We start from the raw sequence: 22,851 nt of genomic DNA on the forward strand, positions 1-22,851 counted from the left end.
GTTCATAGTCATTAATGATCACCAACTATATGATTGACCTCCAAGGATAGAAACCTCAACATATCAATATGGCAATAACTATATCCTCTGTCCCTGAAAACTTGACTCCTGGCTGATCTGCAATTTACCTTCAGTCCTGTGATTGTCAGAAGCTTTCCCTTTACAAATTCCCTGTGATGTAAGGCTTCATATAAATTTTCATGTCTTCAATACAATGAACCACCAAATTCCTAAATAAGTAAAAGCAACTTCAGAGTTCAGACCATCTTAAAAACAAGCCAAGAATAAGTTTTATCTCATCTATGGTATTCTGAATCTACGATACATGCAAAGTTCTGTGCCTACTTTATTATAACTAAAAAAAATAAGAGGTAGAGGTCCTGAAAAGAATGGAATAAAAATAGTTAGAGAGATAAAGACACATTCAAAGTTAATCAATCCCAACATTTTCAGATATGATATATACAAAAGATAAGGACAGAAACTATGTAATGTAGAAGTAATAACAAGACTAGTTCAAAAATATGTCAAGAGGGCAACAATCTGGAATCTATCTACAAGGAAGATAAAAAATCCCAAGAACAAATAATGAAGTTGAATCCAGCCATACACACAGAGTTCAAAACCTAGTACAGATTATAAAACAAACAAGTATTCTGGGAAAAAGAATCTAAATTGACACCCTAACTGAAAAAATTATGCAACATAAATACGCTCTCCTTAACACCAATCACTAATCAGTATGGGAAATCACTTTAAGGAAGCACCTCATTGAATCATCAAGTTCCACATCCAACAACAAGTGCAGAGATCGCTGTCCTTTAATGCAAAGTTCCTTGGCACTTACTCAGAGTCTTCTTAAATTTTGATAAAGATATTGTTGCGTTAAGGGAATCCTTCGCTAACATCTAACTGGGACTGATGGATTCCTCCAATGCAACCATATCTCCTCAGAATTAAAATCCCTTTGGTGGTTTATTCACCACATTCTCAAGTGAGCAGCCAAATTGCTCAAACTAATTCACCTTACTGCTGATACCCAGTATTTCGCATCCCACATCTCCATCACTTCTGAAATTTGATCCCTTGGACATCAGAGGCAGAATCATGCTGGTGCTACTGCCTCTAGCAGCACCCAGTTTCTTGACCAGTCAATTCATTTTCCACTCTTCAATATTCCTGTCAGTTCCATAAGAAAAAAACTTGCACAAGCAATCAAAAGAGCACTACATTATAAGCAAACCCCATCTTTCCGAACAGTAACACAAGAACTACACAAATAAAAACCGTACAAGCGAAGATAATAACAAATTAGCATTCAAAAACATCACTCTTGAGCAAATATATTTAACAGCATGCATTTTAGGCAGATGCACATCACTAATTCATACATGTTCATGAACTGATAATATATAGCTTAATATCTCATACTGTTTAAGCCCACATTAGCATTAATTTGTAAGCATTCAACGCAGAAAGCAGGTATAATAACACAGCCACAATAGCAAAATTGAATGTAGAAACAAATTCATTAGACAAATAATAAAAAGAAACAAACTTTGACACTAATTCAACCCAAGAGTTCAAACCCATTTTAGCAACTGTGATTCCAAACAAAATTCAGTAAAAAGACTGTTTTAAGCGAGAGGAAGGCATAGACGTTGAAGAGATTAATAAGTACCTGAAGCTCAGTAGCTATGGCTTTGAAATCTGTGAAACGGAGAGAGACAAGATACCGAGATGGGTTTGTGTCATATACCAGTTATTAGCTGTAAATTATAATTTTTGATCCCTCTTAGATTAATTGTTTCTTAGATTAGTCCCTAAACTTAAAGTTGTGTTTAAAATTCTCTCAAAGATTTCATTTTTATTTCAGTATATATAGAATGGAATACACATGCACATATTTTATACAATATTGGAATATAAAACACGACATGGATTCATCAGAATTATTGAATTATGAGGTCTATCGATTTATGATGCTAATAAATTAATTCCGTCTTCCAACGCTCTAAACTCTTTACTATTTTAGGATGATTTATTATAATGTTTCTTGAAATACGCAGGAATTCTTCCAAATTCCCTTGACTGTGCAAAGACCTGTCGGTTACCTTCCTAAATCATTTTCCCTAATTGTTTAGATTGCGATAAATAAGAGCATCAGGGAGGTCCCTGAGAATGATTTTAAGTTTAGGGGTAAACTGAACTTTCCTTTCTTTTTAACGCGCCCCCCAACTGTCACCCGGTTGTCGTTTTAATTTATCTTGGCAGATTATTAGACTCATTGATCGCTTGTCGTTTAATTTCACACGGACACGGACAAGTGTAGTCTTGGTTCAGACGACAAGTCATTAATAATTTTGCACGACGGTTGTTGGGGTTGTTATCCGACTTGTCGCTTGGTTTCATCCTGACATAGTTTCACATGTGGACCGACGTGTCGTTTAGTTTGCATCTTGAGTCCCCTGACCATTCTTCTGTTTTTGCTCATTACAACTTACTATCCAGTAAAGGTTTCTGAAACGTTGTTATTCATACAAAATGAAATCGATGAATTACAGGTTAACCTGATCAGGCGAAGCTTTATAACGATGATCAAGAGAAGTGCAAAGTGACACCGCGAGATGATGAATATTCTTGTGGCAAAAGGGTGGGATTTTTTGATGACTGATAACCCGTCCAATGTTGTGAGAGAGAGAGAGGTAGGATTCCAAACAAGTATCCATGACTGTTCTATAATATAAGCATGAGACTGTAACAACAGTACTTTACAGTCCATCCAGAGAAGAAGATGTAAGAGATTAGCTAATTATTGAGTTGAAAATGGCTACTGTAGGGTCATGGGCTAAGCGAATAGGAATCTATCTACCCAATAATTAGTTAGGCACAACAATGATCAAGATGGATTCCAAGACAAAAGAGAAAACACTCAATGCACAGCATATATTATGAATTTGATGGCAAGAAAATATGAAGAAAACTTGATTTGAAATAAAGGTCCTCAAAGCCAACTTTATGGGCAAGGAGGAGAGGAGGGGATCGAGGGAAAGAATGTCATTGGCATAGATTTCATGCAATCTGCTGTTGTTTTGCTTTGTTTTTTTCTAAAGTTTGTGGCATCCATAACTCAAATCATCAAAGTCATTATTATTCCTCTTCTTTTAGAATAGAGCAGAGTAAAGCACTGCTAACCCAGTTCCCAGTTCCCAGTTCCCAATTCCCTTCTTCAAACAGACAGGCAGTCCTCTCTTCTTTTCCACACCTCCTTGGTATCGGTGGATTTGCCCTTCCTTTTCTTTGCCCTTTCTCTTTTTCTCTTTTCTTTTTTTCATAATCTACTTTTGAGCTTATTCTGAAGCTGCTAGTACATAACTCATCAGTCATTTTATATGTCATCAACAGAGTGATTATTCCGTTCATAGCCCTTAAAGCTTAGTGCTTTGCAAGATGTTAGCGTAATTTATAACTCCTCCCACAATATAGAGAGACACCAACTTTATTTATTTTTTATTTATCCACTAACCTTTATATGATGAGAGAAAGATAAAGTCGGATATCACATGCAAACCACTTTCACATACAAAGACTAGAATTTGCCTCACTAGCAAGTAAAGCACAATCCCATATCACATAATATCTACACATACCACCTCTTCAATATAAACCAGCAAGATTGCTGCTTTCTCATATTAATTAGTAGCTTGTCTTATAGTTTACCGAAACAACTCCTTGCTTCTACTTCTCTAGCTATCCAGTATCCACACATGCAGCCAAAACCTCTCTAAGTGATCATCTAGTTTTCCTTCAGCTAGCTAGATACCCTTGAGATTTTGTATCATTATACAAGTGAGTGAACGTTTAAAACTGCAGAAAGATGAGAGCAGGAATTTGCAGTGTACAGCAGACTCTTACACCTGAGGCTGTAAGTTTAGTCAAACAAGCAGTTAGTCTTGCTAGGCGGCGAGGCCATGCTCAAGTCACTCCTCTTCATGTAGCAAGTACTATGCTTGCTTCCTCTACTGGTCTTCTCAGAAGGGCTTGCCTTCAAGCCCACTCTCATCCTCTTCAATGCAAGGCTCTGGAGCTTTGCTTCAATGTGGCACTTAATCGCCTTCCTGCATCTACTTCTAGTGCCTTGTTAGGGCCTCACTCTTCCTACCCTTCCCTTTCCAATGCCTTGGTTGCAGCCTTTAAGCGTGCCCAGGCTCACCAACGGCGAGGCTCCATCGAAAACCAGCAACAGCCCATTTTAGCCTTGAAAATTGAGATAGAACAACTCATAATCTCTATCCTAGATGATCCTAGTGTCAGTAGAGTCATGAGGGAGGCTGGTTTTTCTAGTACTCAAGTGAAAAACAAAGTAGAACAAGCTGTTTCTTTGGAGATCTGTCCTCAAAGTTCTGTTACTGTTAGTAGCCAGTCTAAAGAAATCACCAAACCTCAAGTTCTTAGTGCTAGCGTGCCTCAGCCTTTACCTCTTAGTCAGTTTGGAATCATACATGGAAAGCCATTAGATCAAGTAAGGAATGATGATGTAATGAGCGTCTTGAACGCATTGGTGAGAAAAAAGAGAAACACTGTCATAACAGGAGAGTGTCTGGCTACTGCTGAGAGTGTAGTTAGGGGAGTGATGGACAAGGTCGAGAGAGGAGAGGCTTCTGGGGATTTGAGGTCTGTGAGGTTCGTAAGCCTTCCTCTCTTCTCTTTAAAAAGTCTTTCCAAAGAGAAGATTGAACAGAAGCTTGTGGAGCTTAGGTGCATTGTGAAAAGTTATATGAGTAATGGGGTGGTTTTATATTTGGGTGATCTAAAATGGATTTCTGATTTTTGGTCAAGTTATGGTGAGCAAAGGAGAAGCTACTACTGCACTGTAGATCACATAATCATAGAGATCAGAAGATTAGTTCATGGATTCAGTGAAACGGGAAGGTTGTGGCTTATGGGGATTGCAACTTTCCAAACTTACATGAAGTGTAAAGCAGGCCACCCTTCTCTAGAGACTATGTGGGAACTTTATCCTGTAACAATTCCAATTGGGAGCCTCAGCTTAAGTCTCAAACTTGATAGGCAAGTCCTTTCATTTTAATACAAGTGCTATTTCAAGTTCACTTGCCTATCCTTTTTCCTCGACATGCCTGTCACCAGTATTAACTTTTTTGTTCTTTACTAATTTCTTTCAGTGATTCACAATCTCATCAGTCCAGAAGCAAGGTATCTATGAATGGGTCCAGTTGGCCACTGCTTGAATGTGGAGTAGATAACCACTCAACATGCTGGACAGATAACTCTGTCAAATTCAATAGAGAATCTCAAAGCCTAGCAGGCAGGACCCAAAACAAGGAATCCACTACTGGCATTACTATTTCCACCGGCTCAAGCTTGCCCTTATGGCTCCAGCAATGCAAGGAAGAGACTGAAAGAAACACCACCAATGATAAGGTGCTTATTTTACCTGAACTTCAAAGTTTGTTATAGATCTTGGCTTCGATGCTTGATAGAAACATTAACACTCCTTGCAATTGTAACTTCTTCAGCAGGAATATCTAAGCAATAAAGGGAGCTTGCTTTTTGGTTCAGTCCACAAACAGTCCTACTATCCTGAGAAAACCATCAAATTTGCTTCTTCACCTCCTTCGCCGAATTCAGTCTCCTCGCATGAACGCAACACCGACTCACAGCAGACACATCTAAGTTGGCCAGTGATTTTTGAACATAAACAGCTTGAGAAACAGAACCAGATTTGGATTTCAGAATGCAGCAATGAAGGTTATGAAAACAGTCTGAGAAATGGTCCTAAACCTGACCTTTTGTCAAATCCTAACTCTAGCCCAAATTCAGCTTCTTCAAGTGAGGCAATGGATGATATGGAAGGTGTTCAAAGCTTTAAAGAGTTCAATGACTACAACTTGAAGAATCTACGTAGTGGCTTGGAGAAAAAGGTTCCATGGCAAAAGGATATCATTCCTGAAATTGCAACCACCATCCTTGAGTGCAGATCTGGAATGAGGAAAAGGAAGGGGAAGTTGAATCACATAGAAAACAAAGCAGAAACATGGCTGTTTTTCTTAGGTGTTGATTTTGAAGGCAAAGAGAAGATTGCAAGGGAGCTAGCTAGACTAGTTTTTGGCTCTCAAAGCAACTTTGTCTCAATCGGTTTAAGCAATTTCTCATCATCAAGAGCTGATTCTACAGAAGAATCCAAAAACAAGAGAGCAAGAGATGAATTGGGTTGCAGCTATCTTGAGAGACTTGGCCTAGCATTGAATGAGAACTCTCATCGTGTGTTCTTCATGGAAGATGTGGATGGAGTTGATAACTGTTCTCAAAAGGGTATCAAACAAGCAATTGAAAATGGAAGTGTAACACTTCCTGATGGTGAAAACGTTCCTCTTAAAGATGCCATTATTGTTTTCAGTTGTGAAAGCTTCAGTTCAGTGTCCAGAGCATGTTCACCTCCAAGAAGGCAAAAAACCAGTGACCATGGAGACAAGGAAGATGAGGGTGGCATGGAGGATAAAAGTCCTGTTCTTTCACTTGACTTAAATATTTCCTTTGAAGGTGATAATGGAGATGAATATTCACTTGCAGAAAATGGAATCTTAGAATCTGTGGATAGACAGGTTATTTTCAAAATTCAAGAGTTGATGAGATAGGAGGGGGTAATGTTAGATTTCTATATTGAAGGACTTTCTTCTTTCTTTCCTTCTTTTTTGTTTTTTTTTTTTTTTTTTTTTTTGTGAATTTATGTGGGGAGAGAAATTAAACTAACAAAGGGGAAAAAAGAAAATTTCTTTTCTGATCTTATATGGAGGGGGGAGCTGACAGGATTTAGGCACTTCGCGAAGTAAGGCTCTGCTGTATATTTATCTGTTTTTCTTTCTTAACTTGCTGTAACATGTAATAGATTACTGCATTTTTAATCATAGTTTTTCTCTAAGATTTCATTTCTTTTTCCAAGTTAGACAATCTTACATGCAAAAGGTCATCCCAAGTTGCCATACTACACTTTAAATTGCAACAATGATATATAAACATGGTGATTAAGATCCATCTTGCTGTAGGCGACTTGGCCAGTATTGAAATTGTTGAAAACCAAAAGTTTAGAGATTCATAACTTCAATGGTCATGCAAAAGATTGGCCACTCTGGAAGGGAAACCATTGAGAGAAAATCCTCCATAACGAATTATAAAAGGTGAACACTGAGCTTTTTCATTAGTGGGCAAGTGTTCACATCATTTCTATTTGTTTGGTTGGTTTATATGTATTAAGACCTAACATTATAGCCTTTGAAAAGTATATATGAGGAGGGGATTAATTGATCAGCATAAAAACAAGAAGAAACAAGAAGCATCTAAATCGTTAGACCAAAAAGAAGTTTCCACTTTAGAATCACAAAAAGGAAGATCATCTTTATACGACTTTTAAAATAGGAGCCATAAACATAAGGGGGAACATGTTTGAAGAATTTGCAGGTACATTGGCTACATATATATATATATATATATATATATATATATATATATATATATATATGCGCTAGTGATTAATTAATATGTTATACCTGAAGTACAGATATGGGACCTCGCCAGCTCCTCGCCGTTCAAAATATTCATCCATGAGTTTATTCTGCTAAATATCTCTCATGCTATATGTAGCAACTAGTAACTAGCTTGAAATGAGTGGTCCAAGCCACCCTATCTGCCATCAGGTGGTATAAGCACTAAAAGAGGAGGGACAGGTTTAGATTAATTTTGCTGCTTGTTGTTCATATAAATTAAAGATTTGTATCATTTTGTAAACAAAAAGAGGAATAAGTTTCATCTTTCAGAAAGTTTTATACCTTCCTCTACTCATAAGAAACCGAAGGACTAACAAATGATAAGGCTCTTTGTACCTTCACTGAGGATCTTAGCATGAGTACTGCTCTTTACAACGAAACCACAAAAAGTAGTAAACCAGGGCTTTATATCCGGTTCTTTTGTATGCTCTAAAACACAAGATCAAATGAAGAAAGCAATGGCTTATCTGCTAAATGTGATACCTGCTTTAGTCATCCCCAACTGTCATGTTCTAACTTGAGCAGCACAAAAGAAGAAAGGAAAAGAAAGAATACCTAACAAAAAGATGATAAAAATTTTATATTATCTCTTGCACTAAGTGTTTATTCAAAAAGTTTAGTAAACTTCACAGCATTATGATAATAACCCAGTTGACACCAATCCTAATCCACCAGCGGCCCCATAAATTTATAAGGACTACTCCACTAAGTTGATGGTATTAATGGGTAGCATTTGTCACTTGAAGAAATGACCTCGAGCTCTGTTCCCATTAAGGATAAATGATTAAAAGACTTGAGAAAGAAGTCATAGGAATGGATGATAGCAAATTCCATGAATTATTGAATTAGTTTTAACCAAGGAGTCTTAGTTCTGGGATGGTATCGAATTCCATGAAAAACTTGTGTGGCTTGCCGGGACATTGTCCTGTACATCTATGACCAACACCTAAGGCTTCATACACATCATAATTCCTCATCCTTTTTCTTTTGAATCTTTGTAATTCTTTGAAAAACATATTTAGACATGTTTTTGTTGCACCTGTCATTTATGCGCACTTACAATATTTAACAATATATCATGCCCTAGAAGACTTGTGAGAACTATAACAGACATCTTTCAGAAAATGATGATTTTTTGGTCTGTTCTCTTCCTGAGGAGATGACTCTTTTTCTTGCATATGTTCTACCCGACTTTTTCGTCTTCTTGGACATGCACCCTTAATCTACTGTTATTCATGTTTATCCGACACGCAGAAAACATTCGCTTAGACAAAATATATAGTCAGATGATGATCAGCTCAAACTTAGTCAAACGTGTTCCAAATGTTTTCCATGCTCACCTTTAGTCCACTTCAGTGGCTGCCGCAATTCAAACCAGCAGCTGTTGCTTGGTAGCAGAATCCTTTGGCATTTGCAGCATCTAGCTAGATACCCATTTAAGCACAAATCTAATTAAATATTGATGATTTTTTAACAAGACGTGATATTCTTCAGGGTCGCAAGCTATGTATCGGTAATCAACAGCAGTAAGAACTATAAAGTTCAACAGCATTTAGGTCTTGATCATTGTATCACTAATCACAAGGTTGTTACTAGCTTGTCTTATATATGTTTCATGATATGATGAGGTGGGGCAGGGATGCATGTTCTTAATTGATTTCATGCTTTATTACTTCAAGAATTTGAACATCTAATTAGGTTGTTGTACTGTGAAAACCTATATCATTGACACAAAATAATGGCCAAAAGGTTCTTTTATTTTGTGAGATGAATTATTCTAGCCGTTATCCTGATATAATCTTAGAGCAAGAACTGAAAATCATTAATTACAACTGATAAAAAGGAATGGGAAAAGGAAATACCAAAAGCAGGAACCCACTAGTTGTATTCTTTTTAGGGGTCGTTAGGGCATAAAGTATTCAAAATGCACACTTTTCAAAGGCATTACTACGATCACATCTTTTATCTTTCATTGCGATAGTAGTGTCTCAGTTTCCACACCTCAAACTTTTGATTTTGAGGGAGAGAGTGGAGGCCTTAGCCAAAAAAGAATGGCATGGAGACAAAGTTTCCACACTACACTTTTGCAGTCTTTGGAAAAAGAAAGCCAGCCAGCCAGCTAGCTAGAATGGCTGTTCTTATATAAGGTCGCCATCTACACAAAGCTCCTTCTTTTAAATACAAGATAATTTTTACATGAAAGTAAGGGAATTCTCGGATCTGAAACTCCAATAATAAGTGTATAATTGAACTCCGACAAAGAAAAAGCTTTATCATAGAATCATCTACCTTTCACTCTCTCCTAACTGCAGCTATACCTGAAGAACACTAGTCTTGGATCCTTCAATCATCATTCTCGTATGATAATGGGCACACAGAGAGAGACTAGGCTTATTGTGGGGCACTGTAGGTATAAATACATCTCAAAGGCAAAGTAGCATGAAAGACCAGTCAAAAAGAGGCTCCGGCGTGAAATTTAACAAGAGAATGCATGTTGATATTGTATATTCGATATGTTTTTGCTTTCAATCATTGTTAGATCTTGTCTTTGAGCATCTTTAGAAGACATATAGAGATCCTCATATCATATCATAGCTTTTTATTAATATTATAAATAATCATATGTTAATTCTTCTCAAAACAAACTGCTATCAAGTAAATATTCTAGTTTTAAGATCCCATGTGGCTCATCTCATTTCACTATTCTAGTTTTAAGATAACTCCTTTTTGTTTAATTTCTGTACATGAATTTATTAGTCTTTTGGATTATCTAAAATCTGAAGCTTTAATTACATCTTTTTGCCTAATGAATTGTAGATTTAATCCTGGTCCGTGTGCTTGATAATCTCAACACGAGATTCAACCATATCAGGAGTAGTCCAAAGAACAGCCACAAATAGCAAGGCATGTGCATGTTATCCAAAGGGAAAAATTAAAGCGCAGAAATTAATGGTCAGGAAAAAACACATCTACGACCGTACGTCTAGCACTAGCACATCGAGATTCGACAAAAAGAAAAACAATTGGAAATGACAATCAAGGTCAAAGTTCCTCTCTTCTGCACACAAGACATGATGAGAGAATTTGACAGGAAGATTGTTGATGGTTTTGGTTAAAAGTACACATCCAATGACTTTAATCATCTTAACTAGTAATATGATGAGATGTTAATTACCAACAAGCTTGTAGCTCAATGGTGCTACGGCAAAGTTCCAGGATTAGGTCTCGAGCTTGAGTCTCACATTTTCTGTCGATCTTTAGCTAATATCAAAACAAAATCATGAAAGGTTAGTTGTGTCACCTGCAAAGATAATCTTGTCACCTATATATTTCTAGTAAGCTGCAATCAATGTGTTAAGCAAGCATCATAACTTCCTCCCGCACTCTTCTTTTTTTCCTTCTCTGTTATTATGGCTTCCTTTATAGTTCTGTTATGAGTCGAAGACCAGTAAGCTACCGTTTGGCTAATTTGTTTCAATGTAAAACCTAGGGAAAAAGCCAGTGTTTTTGCTTAAAAAGTCCATATCCCTGATCATCAAGAAAATTATAATGCCCATGTCCAAATTAAAGTCCAAATTAACTTAAACTCAACCTAAATTAACTTAAGTATAATGAAAAGTTGTAAGAAAATTGTTTTTTTTCCTTCTAATTTTTGTAGTTATTGTGACCCTCCCCTCATCAGACCAAAAATTTCAGTTTTTGATCTTGAGTTTTTGGTTTAAAAAATAAAAGTAATAAGTAAATGATTTTCCCTCTCATGTTACTTTCGATTATGGTTTGTTTATGAAAGAATTAATGAAGAGAATAGGGTTTATAAAGATTTGAAGTTTATGTTATTAAGATTGATTCATGATTATTATGGGTTTAAGGTTAAGTGATTGATTTTGAGTGTCTTGTTAGAAATAAAGATTTGTGAATTGATTTGTTATGAGTTAAGAAATTTGTTTCAACTTTGCTAGAAAATCTGGACAAAGTGGTCTTGAGGTTGAAGATGAAAAAATTTTATATTGGTCCTTGATTTATGAAAATTACAGTTTAGTCCCTAAACTTTGAAAAATTATAGTTTGACCCCTGAAATATATTTTGAAATTTTGGGCAGTATTCCTATGAGTTTAAGGATGATGAATCTCAGTTTGATAATTGATTTGAATAATTTTTAGTTTAGTCCCTTCATTTTGGATATTTACAATTTAGTCCCTGAACTTTGAAAAAAAAATACAATTTGGTTCCTGGAAATTAAATTGAGATTCTTGACACAATTGAGAATGGATTATGGGTGAAATTTCTGTATATTTATATATTTCTGACATTTATAGTTTGGTCATCCAATTCTGGTAAAATTATATTTTGGTCCCTGATTTCTAAAAATTATCATTTTAGTCCCTAAATTTAGGAGACTAAACCCATTTTTCTTTTATGCATTGAAGTATTTTATTTGTATTGTTTTAATTTTTTTTTTAGTATATTATGTACATTCGTTGTAAGTACTTCTAACGATCCTCAATAAGATTTCGGGTCTTTCATCTGATATTTTTTTTACTTTTATATTTTATGGGTGAGTGAGTTAATCTTTAATATGCATGAAATATAAATAAATATGTATGTTGATTATATGATGAGTATAACAAGTTAATTTCTTAAATATTTATATTTGTTGCTTTATTTTTCTAGTATTCATTTATTCTTGAAGTTGCACTTGTATTTTGTTTAAGTAAAATCTATTCGATATGATATACATTACTTTGATAATTATGTGAATATCTATTATGCCTTGATAAAGGACTTGTTAGTAACTTCATGCTAACATATAGTAGTTAATCTTCGTGCACATTGTATTTTGTACACCTAGCTCGTCAGAGAGGCACCAGCCTGTGACGACTGATCCTCTCATGGTAGTCACCTTCAGGTGTCATCTGATCTCTGACATGTATTCCACTACTTTATAATAATATGCCTAGTATATACATGTATATCAAGATAAATCGACTTGCAAACTATTAATATTTAAAATATATATTAATTGTTATTCTCTCACTAAGTTGGTTGAATTCATCCCTCATTTTTAATTTTATTTTAAATTCTTAATTTCTGTTAGCAGGTAGATTTTGTTGAGTGTTCATGATTCTTCAGTTTTGGACCGTATGTCTAGCTTGTACGAGGCTTTCCTTTTAGTTTTGATTCGATGTTTTAGGCGCTCCAATACTATCCTGTTTTAATTAAGTTTGAATTTTAACAATGTAATGAGTATTATAGATTATTGTTTTTGTTTTAATTACTTATGAGAAGTTTTGAACTATTATTTGATTTCAATAGTTTTGAATAATAAAATATTTTGAAAGATTATGAAATATTGCGTATTTTTAAATAACTTGTTCTTTTGACATGTCTGTTTTAAGGGTTAGCGTATATATTAGAGTGTCCTTATATATAACACCGCTCTTGTGTTATCGATCATGTATTCGGGTTTCATGTCATTAAAAAATGCTAACTTCATTTACAGTCATCACATGCAATGCATTATAAAATGAAATATAGAGTTGTATGTAAAGCTGCTGGAGATTATACAATACTCGAATACAAACTTGTTTTTGCTGATTATTGCTTGTAATGCTAATTTAAAGCAGAACCAATAGCACAGATTTAATACAAGCTCAATAGTGACTTGGCTAAAGACTCATATAGCTAGAGACAATAATATGGCTTGCTGACATGATTAAGCAAGAAATACATAAAAACATGAACACAAGTTTAGCAGAAGAAAAACACGATGTATCTGTTTGATTCTAAGAGTAACTTTACGTGGAGGGGTCCTTTCCGAATCCCATCAAAGAATGAGCTGCAAGCATTGATCCTCGGCGAAGTGTTTCCATTAAGTGGCCAACCAGAGGAAACCTGTTTGTTTCTCTGTTTCCAATTGGCTTCTTGTACCACCTGTACAAAGTAACACTGAATTTAACATGAGCATAAGTCGCAATTATGGATAATTCTGCATAGGTATCTGTAGAGCATACCAATCTTCATGGCGAACTACCTTCCCATCCTCGATGTATAGCTTAATGAGTGATATCAAATCTATATTTCTTCCAAGGAACTTATAGTGCTGTTTGCTGTCAATTAATATCTGAAGCAAATGTATCATGTAAAGCAAATTGAATAGAAAGCTGATTTGATCTGCTTCACCCTGTGGAATCATAAAATCAGCAGAAGAAGACAATGCAAAGGCATTCATTCCCACAACATTTCTCTGGTTAAAACAAGCAACAAACTAATGATTCTGATCAATAAACTAGGGGTGATTTATTGGAAAATTGCATGGAGGTTTAGCAACAAATTCTCCATTTGAAGATGACCAAATAGGGATCAATGGAAAAGGAAAAATCTGCTCACTGCATAAAATGATCAATGTTCACTTCCTACAGAAGGCAGATAATTTTGAGGAGCTCCGTCAAACTACATCTGAACTCGTTATTACCACCGAACTCTGCTTATCGATCCGGTTTCATGACTGCAAACAGTTCTCTGTGATGCACAGTGTTTAAAGTTCTAAGAATCAAAAAGTCTATGTTTCACTTCACTAGTAAAACAACAAGATTTGCATACCCATGAGCACACATGAGCGGATCTTCAAAAGAAGCATTGGGAGCTAGCATAGATTTCAAAGTCTCGAGGCGTGGCACGAGACCCATATCTGAAACAATCAATGAAAGAACTTTGATGAACATTTTGAAATGATTGATAAAGAGTCTTGAACAATAACATAATTTTACATCGTATGAACTTCCATCGTCATGGAAAACAGTAATTTCCCTTCCATTCTACTCCCATTTAACCACCACTAATGTATAGAACGCATATACATTTCTTGCCATTGAAACAAAACACAGCCTAATTTCCATTCCTACCTTCAATGGAGCCAGATTGCATAAGATTGTAAGTAAACATACACTATAACCTTTACAGTTGCTCAATTACTATGGAAATAAACTTCAGAACAATATCTTTACTGATCAAAATGGTAATCGAAAAAACTTCGATAATTTTTTCTACATTTGGTGCACAACCATGGTCTCTAACAAAACATAACTTTATCTAACCAAAATAGCATTCTAACACAGAATTAAAAGCAAAAAAAAGAAAAGAAAACTCACAAGTTGAGAATGTGAGGGATTATATCTTCAGAAAGAGGTTTTCTTGGCTTGTACTCACATGCTCCCTTTCTACAACATTCCCTCGTCTCATCTTCCTCATCTTCAAAACCCACAAATATTTTTTAAAGCGAATGATCAGTAATCATCAAGAAACATTCGTCACCAAAACCAAATCAAACTAGAAAAAAGATTCAGCAAGAAAATTTTACATTTACGTACCCTTTTGCGAGATATTATTATCCATCCTAATTTTCTAGGAAACCAAACAAGAATCGGTTATAGAAAGAGTGGGAAAGTGAGGACAGACTTTTCTTTCAATAAGAACCAGAGAACACCAAACAACCATCAAGTAACGGACTAACGGTATTTCAAGAATATCGGTAGTGGCTAAGTTTGTTTTCCACGTGGCAAAACCTGGTCCATCTGTCCTTTTCTATTTTGGCGGCCGGTTGAACTATTCTTGGAAGGAGGGTATTTGGACCTGGTGGAATAGATGCTCTATTGATATGGCTGGGATTACTCCTCGAGACATTAAAATCTTAAGATCATGGGTTAAAATCATCCACCAACTTATAAAAGTGGGGGAAACCATACTAAATCATATGGAAAACTTTTATGCCACATAGACAGGAGACCGAGATATTATATCCAATTCCACAAAAAAAAAATTTAATAATAATTAATTATCTTTTGTATTAAAAGAATTATTTTGTTTTCTCCTGTTTCCCTTCTTTTATGCGTCTCTCTTGTAGATATCCAATAATTACAGCTTGTATAATATAAAATTTCTCAAATCATACTATGTTTCAACCCAATACGATTTTTTATTTTTATTTTTTTTGTATAGTGAAAAACAAAAAACATGTAATTTGCGGCAGCATTTAATGATCTTGCTGGAGAAAAAAGATAATGCACTAGCAGCAATGGTGATTCTGTATACAATCCATCACCACAATAAATTCTACATAATTGGGAAATGGGAAAAAGCCGCTCTATTTCATCAATACAATGGCCATCTTAGCCAATAGCACAAGCTAGGGCAAAAATAGACCTTATTTCTCTTAAAATCAAATAGAAAGAATACATTTATTCACAGCCTTTACAAATGGTAAATTGATACACAAGACCCCATCATAACACCATATGATCTGCACAAAAGGCAGTAGTGCCACTGTAACAACGTGTGAAGGACAAGTGCATTGCGTGTCTTACCGGAGCATGAGGTCACTAATCCAAGTGAGTGTCAAGCTTTACCGCCTGGGTTCATTCAAGGTCTTCCCCTCAAAAAATTCCCCCAGCATTCTTTCCAGATCCTCAGCTGTGTACCTAATGAACTTCTGAGGATTCTTCCCACTCTCAACCAGAGGCCTGCAACAAAATGGTGGAAATGATATAAATTAGAGATCCACGATACAATGGAAAGTGGGGGTTTCGCACAATCTTTGGTGTAGTGGCAGCACCAGCACCGAGATATTATAACATTCAGAATTGAAAAGGGGGTAGTTTGGAGCCAGAAACTGAAATGAGCTTCCAAACAGAAGGGAAAAGAAAGACACAAAAAATAACATTTCCTGGCCCCTCATCACCCACAAATGAGCGTGACCAAGAGAAAATCTGAACATTAAAAAGACCAAACCAAACAACCAATTCAGATTGGTTCTGTTCAGTTTTCAGGTACCCAAATTCAAGTTGACACCCTAATATACATATATCAATATTTTCAGACCAAGTTAACTTGTGCATGTACTTCGTTCTTCTCTTGCATTTAAGAAGCATATTATAAAAGAAGGATATGTTTCTTCAAATCTACAAGAATATCAAGAAGCATATGTATCTGTGTTGCAAACATAACAGGACAGAACATACCCAAAGCGTTTTATAAAGGATCTGTAGGCAGGCAACAAGACTTCAGCGACAGCAAGTCTTAGTGACTCTCGCAACTCAGTGTCAGGAACAGTCCACTGAGATTGTTTTTGGTGAAGCTCCTCAAATTGGATATTGAAAGTCTTGAATCTGATCACATAACACACTTCTCCACCCAGGTCAGAAAAGCTTGTGAATATGGAAATGAAAAGAATATAAGGTTGTTTCAAGAAGAAAGTAAATTGATATTGACCTGTCTTTGATCAACCCTCTTGAGGCTCCACTGCCACTTCCTCCCTCACCAGATACAGCAGAACCTCCTCCCACAGATGAGGAGGTTAGGCCTTGCGTGGAGAGACATTGAAGTATCTGAAAATCCATGGTTTAGTAACACCAAACCCCAGTTACTTTACTCTATAGGTCTTTTCATTGTATGAATAGAACTTAATAAATAAAAGGCAAGCTCTCTCAACAAATCTATTTTTCTTTCTCGTAAGAAAATATACACACATCTTTGTTCCATCTTTGACAAAAGTTCCCTTGTTGTAAACTTTTCTTTCATATGCCTTGGTTATTATGATGTTATGCCAACTGCCTGTACCTATATCTTCTCGTTATATTTCTTTTATGTTGAAATCATCTTGACTAGCAAACACATTTTTTCTTGTAGATCTAGTCAACAAGGCTTCTGGCACCCTGAGGGCATTTTTTGTCTTTAACTACCTCAATTGTCTAAACTATCAAGACTATACGATATCAACAAAAACTAATTGAGAGTTCGGCCGTTGTCAGGCAGTTCATTTAATTGGCAAACAGAACAATACCTTTGACCAAGCATTCCTTTTGTATTGATTTGCATGCTGCTGCACAACCCTTCTATGCCTTTGAACCCAATCATCCCCTAATAAGTCCTTGGCTTCTGATCTGAAAACAAAAAATTATGCACTGAAACTTGCCTACAAGCAGAGCTAGTAAACTTTAAAGAGCTCTCAGAATACATAATGCATGACAAACCTGCGCACAGATCTGACCATGTAGTGAATATTGTTCATGAGAAATAAGTGAGTCAGAGCTGGATCTCTGTACTGCTTAGATTTCCCATCCAGATTGGTTTGAAGAGCCTGCATTATCCGCATTGTTATAGTTGCTAACTGTGAACTTGTTTCGCCACTGCTTTCAAATTCTTGGAAGAGTTGCTTCAAGGTTGATTGATAGCTGCAGAGGTTTAATACACAGTTTTCAGGGTAATAATGTGAACATATCTGATGTTAAATCCAGCAGCATGGGGACAATTTATTAAAAAAGAAACAATAAAGAAAAAAGGTTAGAAGTGTTTTAGAGAATAAAATATGTTTGCTCAACGTCAATAGCTGAGCAAAGAATATTTTGTTTGATCACTGGAAACAAAAAAAACAACATGGAGGCCTAGTCAGTCATATTATTGTGACTGCATCATATAGCTTCAAGTTAAAAAACGATACAGCACTAAAAGTGAACAGGCGGAACCAGCTAAATGAAGAAACTAAAAGATCAAAAGAATGGTCAGCAGAACTTACTCAAAGAGAAATTTCACGTAGTTAATCACATAACTTGTCAATGGATGAACAGTCCCATCCAGAACAGCAGTTTTTGTGGCATCTTTTTCAACTGCTTCTTCAAAATCACCAAAGGTTTCTTGAGCTGTCTGGGCAAGCCTTTTTGTCAAACCAAATGTGGATTCCCTGATTTCATTGCAAGCTTTACCACCAAAAACTGCCTCAATCTGCAAAAGAATTTGTAGTCGATAAAAATCATGTCGTATATTTACAATACCGCATGTTTCTCAAAATATTCATTGCCCTGATTGCAACTCATGCATTAACACCTATTCTGGCATCTAAGGCAAATGTGGATTGTATCATATATCTTAAAATTTTTGCATCCACAAAATTATCATGAATCAGTAGCATATATAGATCAAATTGGGGTCAGATGCAGATGTGTGTTTAGGTGTTTGATTCAATTATACTAAAAACCTACCCCATGGAAAGCCTGGGAAAATAAGGATCTAAACTTTAGTAACAGTGAAAATAAACTTTCATTTTCCTTCGGCAAAGTAAGAGCAGAGTAAGAATAGGAGTCAAACTTGGTCCACAGAAAGGAGGGGAGTAGAGAAAGAAAGAACTAATATACGATTGAAGATTGATGCAATTTCTGCTAGACATAATGGTTTCTTGTTTCATTCATGCAAAATAGAACAAAGTTACAGGAAGTAAACATATCACATTCTTGGAACATATGTAGCATAAACCATACCTCTGAATGTAGTTCTCGCATTATCTCATACATGTCCAGAAGTACAAATAACTTCTCAGGTGACCTTTTGCTTCTGGCAATTGCATCCCCGAAACTAAGAAGCATGGAGACACTACTAGCAGTACATTCAGCAAAACATTGATCAAGGAGAGTATCAAACCCTTCAAATATTTGATCGCAGACTCTTCTTTCTCCAACAAACAGGACCTTGACCTGCTCAAAACATATTTAGATACTAGAAAGTACAACATACAAACAATCATGCAAGTCCACAAAGTGCTTACAGCAATGCGCATGAAATGAATCCAATTCCCAATCTTGGCCTCCAAGACCTCCCATTGCATCTTTTGAACATCCTCTTTGCTCAGCTTTTCAACGCCCAACTTGCGAAGGCTTTCATCCATGACTGAAGATCGGGTATCCCTGAAAGAAAACAAAAGAGTGGTCAATTTGATACAGTGTCTTCCTATTTAAACTATCAAGTCAAATCATGTTGCTAAATGCATTAAATGCTAGCTGATATTGACAAGGCTGGCTTTGGTATCATGCAGTGCCACAGAATCATAGAAAGATTGTAATTTTCTATAAGCTTGCATCTCTTCAGCTAGGTGAAATTAGAAGCTCTTCTAGTTAGATTTCAAGCAGACTACTCTTTAAAGTGGTAAGAAAACACTAATGTCATATTAAAGCTTTGTAAAATTGACTTAGCTGGAGCAAGCAACTAATGGATGGATACATATCTCATGGAGGTCAGAGCAGCTCAGAGTGCAAATAATATTCCATGTCACATAACTCATCGAAAGACAAAGCTCTTTACCTGTAAATTCTAAGTAATTGTTGTTGGTTCCCAGCTTGAACCATTTGTTGGGCTAAATCATGCAACAAAGGTAAAATCCTTGGAGGTATGAGAGTAAGATGTTTGAAGCCACCAGTTTCCGAAGCACCATTTTGGTGCTCATGATGATGATTCCTGCCACTAGAAAGGTTTCCAGGTGATTCTGAGGATGGTCGCAATGATTCAGGGAGGCACTCAAAGAGACGATCAGGTTCCACGGGCTTGCTGGAATTTAGAAAAAATAAATGAATAACCTGGTGAGATGAACAAACCTAAGTTGCATGACCAGATAAAGCGCATCCATAGGTCATTACCTACCACATCCTATCCTGAATTGCTAGAGATATTAAAATCAATTATGCACTATATATAAATGTCTTAAACAAAATAAACAGATGATGATTGTTCATAAGACGTTAAACAGAATTCATCTTGAATGTTGTTTAATGAAATGAATGCGATCCTTCAGAAATAATTAAATTATGTGGACACAAAAAAGAGTGACAATAGATTGCACAGCAAATACCCCCAGAACTTATTCTATCTGACATCAGATATCCCCAAATGTTAATCTATACAGGCCTATCATAAGCCAGTAAAACTTAAAAAGTCATTGAGAACATGCAAGCTTGTTGGCTGTGAGATGAGCAAGCTGGAGCAAGCAATGTCTCATGGAACCAGCTTTCTTTCCAACATCATAAGGAGTACATTACCACAGACAACTACCAGTTGACACATAGAGGAATATTAAATATCATCAGTGTAAAATAGAAGCACCAGTTGGTAAAAAAGGCAGAAGAATTAGCAATACACCAGTTAAAGTACCAAGCATGCAATGTGAAAAGCATCAATTTGACAAAACATACCTGTACGATGCCAACAACTGCTTAAACTCGTCCTCTAACTTTGAAATAGCCTTAGCAAGTAAGCTATTTGCATTATTGAGAACTGCATCACTACTCTTGAAGCCTTTGTTGCCACTAAAGAAATGAATGTTGCTTCTTAACTGATCAATTGCTTCTAGGTAACTCTCTAGGTCCTCATGTGGTCCCTTAAGTATTTTAGCCTCTGCCTACATATTGAAGTGATAATGATATCAACAATCACAAGCAGGAAATGTGCATCCAAAGAGTGAAAGATTTCTAAACATCAAACACTATACATCATCAAGGAAAAAGTAGATCTTGAGAAAATGGAAATTAAAAAGGACATAAAATCAGTTAAGGCATCAAGTTTGAGCCTTAAGAAATTAAAAAAGTAAAGACAGCAACAACAAAAAAAAACACCTACGAGCATGACAATGGGAAATGTTAGAACAGCGCCAAAATCTATTTTGCCAACTAAAAAAGTCCTAGAATCCTAATTTTTGAGACACAACACCTTAGTCTAGCAATTGAACAAAAACGCACAGAAACTCTTTGATCAAGCTAATCTTGACGGTGAGTAAGGTATAGGCATAAGCAAGCATAATGAAACATGGAAACAGGAAAAGGAAATACATTAGCAATTCAAGAGTAGTGATTTAAAAATAAAGCAGGGAAGCAAAAATTGTGGTAATTGATGAAACCAACCTGCCGAGAAGCATCAAACTGTGTCAATATAACCTCTGCAGCCTTTAATGTCTTGTCAATATTCTCATGAGCTTTCCTGATCGCATGTGTTCTAATCTACGAAAATCCAGATTAAGCAAAGCTAAATTCAATAAAAACAATCAGTATAATTTAATGGTCTCTAAAAACCAGTCAATCCATCCATCTAGGGTCCTTCAACAGTGATCATTTTAATACTCAAGATCCAAATCCCTTCAACTAAAAAGCAAATCATAAATCAATACCAAACAAGAATAACAAGTCAGTTCAATTACAAGTCAAATTAAACACTAGCACCAGGATCCAATCAAGCAAGCACAAATCAAACTAAATACTAGCAACCAGGATCCAATCAAGAATCTTATAACTTTCTCATCATCACCCAACTAATCATTTATCTCATCCGGGTTCTTCAACCAACGATCAAAAACACCCCAAATTCTAATCTTTCAGCTTTCCTCGATTTTCTCATAAACCAAAAAACAAACAATAAATCAACATCAGACAACAAGTACAGGCCAATGCAATTGCAAAATAAACTAAGCACTAACATCTAGGATCAATTATCTCGTCTGGGTTCTTCAGTTTATCATCAAAAGACCCCAAAGTCCCAATCTTTTCCCTCACTTTCTCAAGAACCAAATAAAAACCCATCCAGAAAATCACAAAAAAAGTAGAATCCCCTATCTACTCACCTGAGTTGGACGCATAGCAGTCTCGAGAACTGAAAGACGACTATCAAAAGATCCCAGAATTGAAACAACACTATCAGTAATAGTTTGGCTTTTCTGAAGTGCTTCTTTCATCTTTGCTGCTCTTTCACCAAGTGAATCCATGCCTGACACTGCCACAACCATCTTTTCTTCTTTTTTTAGAAGAAAATACAGAAGCCCCAGAAAGAAAATTATAGAAAGAACCCAAAAAGATGAGTTCTTGCTGAGACTTGAATTAGTGGAGAAGATATGGGACCCGCGCTGACCGATCAGGGCAGTGCCAGTTTTTTTCTGAAGAATTTTCTTCTCTTTTGTTTTTGGTAGGTCTTTGACTTTGACGGGTTGTACACTTTGGTCTTCCGATAACTTTGATCTTCTTTATTCAGTAACTAACTGTGTCATACTAATGGTTATTTTTTTATCATCTTAAAAAAAATAGATGTAAAAAAAAAAACATCACCCATAAAAAATAATAACAATATCGTTATTTATATATATATTTTAGTTGTATTTATTTTTTAAATTGATATAAAAAATAATTAATAAGTTCTCGGAAAAAAATATTTTTATAGGATATTTATAGTTAAAATTAAAATGATGACAAAAATAAATGGTGTGCTAATTTGGTTAAAAAGAGATAATTGGTGTGAAGCTTAGTTTGGAATTAGATGGAAACACGGTAATTTTATTATAACTGTATTATATTTTTTAATTTTTTGGATTCAAATACTAAAATTTTAATCTAGAGTAATCTTATTTATACATTGCCAATGTAGTATATAATATAATGAATATGATGAGTCCCAAAATCTAAGACATTTAAGAATAAGGTTGATGTGTTGGATA

The 22,851-nt window shown here is 35.6% G+C and overlaps 2 protein-coding genes, 1 long non-coding RNA gene and 1 pseudogene across 4 annotated transcripts; 1 reads left to right on the forward strand and 3 right to left on the reverse strand.

The window, feature by feature from the left end:
• Positions 1–494: 494 nt before the first annotated feature.
• LOC112328359 (uncharacterized) lies at positions 495–1,751 on the reverse strand. Its single transcript, XR_002983153.2, has 2 exons — positions 1,682–1,751; positions 495–1,202 (listed from the first exon to the last, which is right to left on the reverse strand). It is a non-coding gene; the product is annotated as an uncharacterized LOC112328359 (long non-coding RNA).
• Positions 1,752–3,532: 1,781 nt separating this feature from the next.
• On the forward strand, positions 3,533–6,947 carry LOC7486891 (protein SMAX1-LIKE 3). Of its 2 annotated transcripts, none has more exons than XM_024606487.2 (3): positions 3,533–5,070; positions 5,184–5,442; positions 5,541–6,947. In XM_024606487.2, the coding sequence occupies exons 1-3, from the start codon at positions 3,878–3,880 to the stop codon at positions 6,654–6,656; spliced, it is 2,568 nt and encodes an 855-aa protein (XP_024462255.1). In that variant the 5' UTR covers positions 3,533–3,877; the 3' UTR covers positions 6,657–6,947. The 2 variants fall into 2 exon arrangements, with proteins under 2 accessions (XP_024462255.1, XP_024462254.1); XM_024606486.2 differs by having other exon boundaries at positions 3,536–5,070; positions 5,538–6,947.
• Positions 6,948–13,128: 6,181 nt separating this feature from the next.
• Positions 13,129–15,403, reverse strand: LOC18101302 (uncharacterized; annotated as a pseudogene).
• Positions 15,404–15,625: 222 nt separating this feature from the next.
• On the reverse strand, positions 15,626–22,342 carry LOC7490885 (exocyst complex component EXO70A1). Its single transcript, XM_002311899.4, has 12 exons — positions 21,988–22,342; positions 21,275–21,370; positions 20,570–20,775; positions 19,686–19,928; positions 19,153–19,291; positions 18,869–19,081; positions 18,130–18,335; positions 17,588–17,788; positions 17,398–17,497; positions 16,827–16,942; positions 16,577–16,723; positions 15,626–16,078 (listed from the first exon to the last, which is right to left on the reverse strand). Exons 1-12 carry the CDS (start codon positions 22,147–22,149, stop codon positions 15,961–15,963), a joined length of 1,947 nt encoding a protein of 648 aa, XP_002311935.2. The 5' UTR covers positions 22,150–22,342; the 3' UTR covers positions 15,626–15,960.
• Between the last annotated feature and the right edge of the window lie 509 nt (positions 22,343–22,851).

This window comes from Populus trichocarpa, chromosome 8 (assembly GCF_000002775.5).
Source record: "Populus trichocarpa isolate Nisqually-1 chromosome 8, P.trichocarpa_v4.1, whole genome shotgun sequence".
Taxonomy (NCBI): Eukaryota; Viridiplantae; Streptophyta; class Magnoliopsida; order Malpighiales; family Salicaceae; genus Populus; species Populus trichocarpa.

Coding starts and splice junctions, on each gene's coding strand:
- LOC7486891 (XM_024606486.2), top strand. CDS start 3,878: ATGAGAGCAGGAATTTGCAGTGTACAGCAGACTCTTACACCTGAGGCT. Junction 5,071..5,183: donor TTAAGTCTCAAACTTGATAG/GCAAGTCCTTTC, acceptor AATTTCTTTCAG/TGATTCACAATCTCATCAGT. Junction 5,443..5,537: donor GAAACACCACCAATGATAAG/GTGCTTATTTTA, acceptor TAACTTCTTCAG/CAGGAATATCTAAGCAATAA.
- LOC7490885 (XM_002311899.4), bottom strand. CDS start 22,149: ATGGTTGTGGCAGTGTCAGGCATGGATTCACTTGGTGAAAGAGCAGCA. Junction 21,371..21,987: donor CTGCTATGCGTCCAACTCAG/GTGAGTAGATAG, acceptor GGATTTTCGTAG/ATTAGAACACATGCGATCAG. Junction 17,789..18,129: donor TACGTGAAATTTCTCTTTGA/GTAAGTTCTGCT, acceptor AAACCTCTGCAG/CTATCAATCAACCTTGAAGC.